Below are 2,528 nucleotides of genomic sequence, written 5' to 3' on the forward strand. Positions count from 1 at the left end.
TTTTTTGCACCCTCAGATTCCAGATTTTCTAATTGTTCTTTCTCAGCCAAATATTGTATCAATGGAAAGCTTATTTATTCAGTTATTATTTATTATAAATCTCAATTTCGAAAAATTTACCCTTATGACTGGTTTTGTGGTCCAGGGTCACTTTTTTTTTGTTTTTTAAGAAATTGATTTTCGTATTTAGAAAATATGCATTAAATTGATCAAACATGACAGAGATTTCTAATGTTACAAAATAGTTTTATTTTAAATAACTGCTGTTCATTTGAACTTTGTGGGAAAAAAATAACACTGTTTTTACAAAAATAATAAGAAGCAATTGTTTTCAACATTGATCATATATTTCTTAAACAGAAAATCAGCATATTAGAATGGTTTCTGAAAGATCACGTGACACTGTAATGATGATGAAAATTCAGCTTTGACTCACAGAAAATAAATTACATTTTAAAATATATTAATCTTGAAAACAGTTCATTTAAATTATAATAATATTTCCCGTTAGTACCATTTTACTGTATTTTTACTCAAATAAATGCAGCCTTGGTGAGCAGAAGAGACTTCTTTCAAAAATATTTGAAAAATCTTACCAACCCCAAACTTTTGAAGAGTAGTGTGTACTCTAAGTGAAGAAAAATTTTCAAAAATCATATGCTTATCTACTAACACAAGAGCAGAACCGAGAATCTTTCAGTCGATTGAGAAGCTCCTGCTCTTACCTTTGCCTGCTGGGAAAAAGCAGTCCATCTCCACACTGCTGCGAGAGTGAGAGATACACAGAGCGCTGCTGGGCACCAGTCCCTCCTGAGGAGGGCTCTTGTCTGTGGTCCGGACCAGACACCATCCCGGCCGGTCGCTGGGCCGCTCCAACAGCTCCACCGTCTGACCGGTCTGGACGCTGAGCTCAGACGTGCCGCTCGCCACGAAGTCCTGCAGGACCACCGTCAGCTCGCACCCTCCGGAGAGCTAGAGCGCAGATCAGAGGAACAGACAGAATGATTTCAGTGGGGATTCTGTGACAAATTTTAGGTTTATATGAGCCTAAAAGGGGGGAAATCAGTTAATGTATTCAATTAGATGTAAACACACGAATCAAATATGAACCTGGACCACAAAACCAGTCATAAGGGTCATTTTGAGAATTCAATTGAGATTTATACATCTGAATAAATAAGCTTTCCATTGATGTATGTGGTTTGTAAGGATATGACAATATTTGGCTGAGATACAACTATTTGAAAATCTGGAATCTGAGGGTGCAAAAAAATCTAAATATTGAGAAAATTGCCTTTAAATTTGTCCAAATTAAGTTCTTAGCAATGCATATTACAAATCAAAAATTAAGTTTTGATACATTTACGGTAGGAAATTTACAAAATATCTTCACTTAAGACTGCTTTTGTGCTCCAGGCTCACAAATAGCGAAGTGGTCAAGAAAAAAAACAATATTGTACAACATTATATTATAAAAATGTCTCAATACTGACATACTGTGTTACTATACACTCAAATAAAAAGGACATTTAGTGCATGCCGAATGAAAACTGGAAAAACAGAGAGATTGAGAACAAGAGCGATATGGAGGAGGAAGTCTTCCTCTGTTACAGTAGGGACTCTTCACAAACAGGAAACTGATTCCTGATCAGATGTGGCATTTCAGCAGTGATTGAAGAGAAAGACACTGTGTGTGTGTGTGTGTGCGTGAGTGAGTGAGTGTGTGTGTGTGTGTGCGTATGTGTGTGCGTATGTGCATGCGAGTGAGTGAGTGAGTGAGTGAGTGTGTGTGTGTGTGTGCGTATGTGTGTGCGTATGTGCATGCGAGTGAGTGAGTGAGTGAGTGAGTGTGTGTTTGTGCGTGAGTGTGTGAGTGTGTGCGTGAGTGAGTGAGTGTGTGTGTGTGTGTGCGTATGTGTGTGCGTATGTGCATGCGAGTGAGTGAGTGAGTGAGTGAGTGTGTGTGTGTGCGTGAGTGTGTGTGCGTGAGTGTGTGTGTGTGTGTGTGTGCGTGAGCGTGTGCGTGAGTGTCTAAATGCATTTAGGACAAATAGCATTTAAATGATCATTATGTTACCATTTCTGCTTGGACATGTTACACATATCAAATCAATGTGTGTTATACATTTTCATTTTCATTTCGCAACTTATAAAGCATTCAAATTTGCATGCAATTTACATATTAAGACTACTGTTGGAAATGGCAAATTTAAATTATTTGCATTTTAAATTGAATTTCGCTACCTATATGCTTCCATAGAAAAAATCTCAAATGGGAGTCAAAATGAAAGACTTTCATAATTTAGCTGCATTAGTTTATGGAAATAAAATTTGTCACTAAAGTGGTTTCACTTTGATTTTATTCCACCTGTTTTCTATTCAAACATCTCCTGGTTTTTGCATTCAGATTTGCCAACATACTTAGATTTCCCTGCAGTCACAGGATCTCAATATGAACACAATCATCATCAGTTGTCTAATTTGTGTGTGTGTGTGTGTGTGTGTGTGTGTGTGTGAGAGTGTGTGTG

The 2,528-nt window shown here is 37.4% G+C and overlaps 1 protein-coding gene across 1 annotated transcript in view; it reads right to left on the reverse strand.

Moving 5' to 3' along the window:
• LOC107657356 (kalirin-like) overlaps positions 1-2,528 on the reverse strand; it is a 231,818-nt gene that overhangs the window by 56,250 nt on the left and 173,040 nt on the right. The window contains 1 exon segment of the mRNA XM_016445398.1: positions 726-972. Coding sequence (XP_016300884.1) covers positions 726-972 — 247 coding nt within the window.

This window comes from Sinocyclocheilus anshuiensis, unplaced genomic scaffold, assembly GCF_001515605.1.
Source record: "Sinocyclocheilus anshuiensis isolate Anshui unplaced genomic scaffold, SAMN03320099.WGS_v1.1 scaffold355, whole genome shotgun sequence".
NCBI lineage: Eukaryota > Metazoa > Chordata > Actinopteri > Cypriniformes > Cyprinidae > Sinocyclocheilus > Sinocyclocheilus anshuiensis.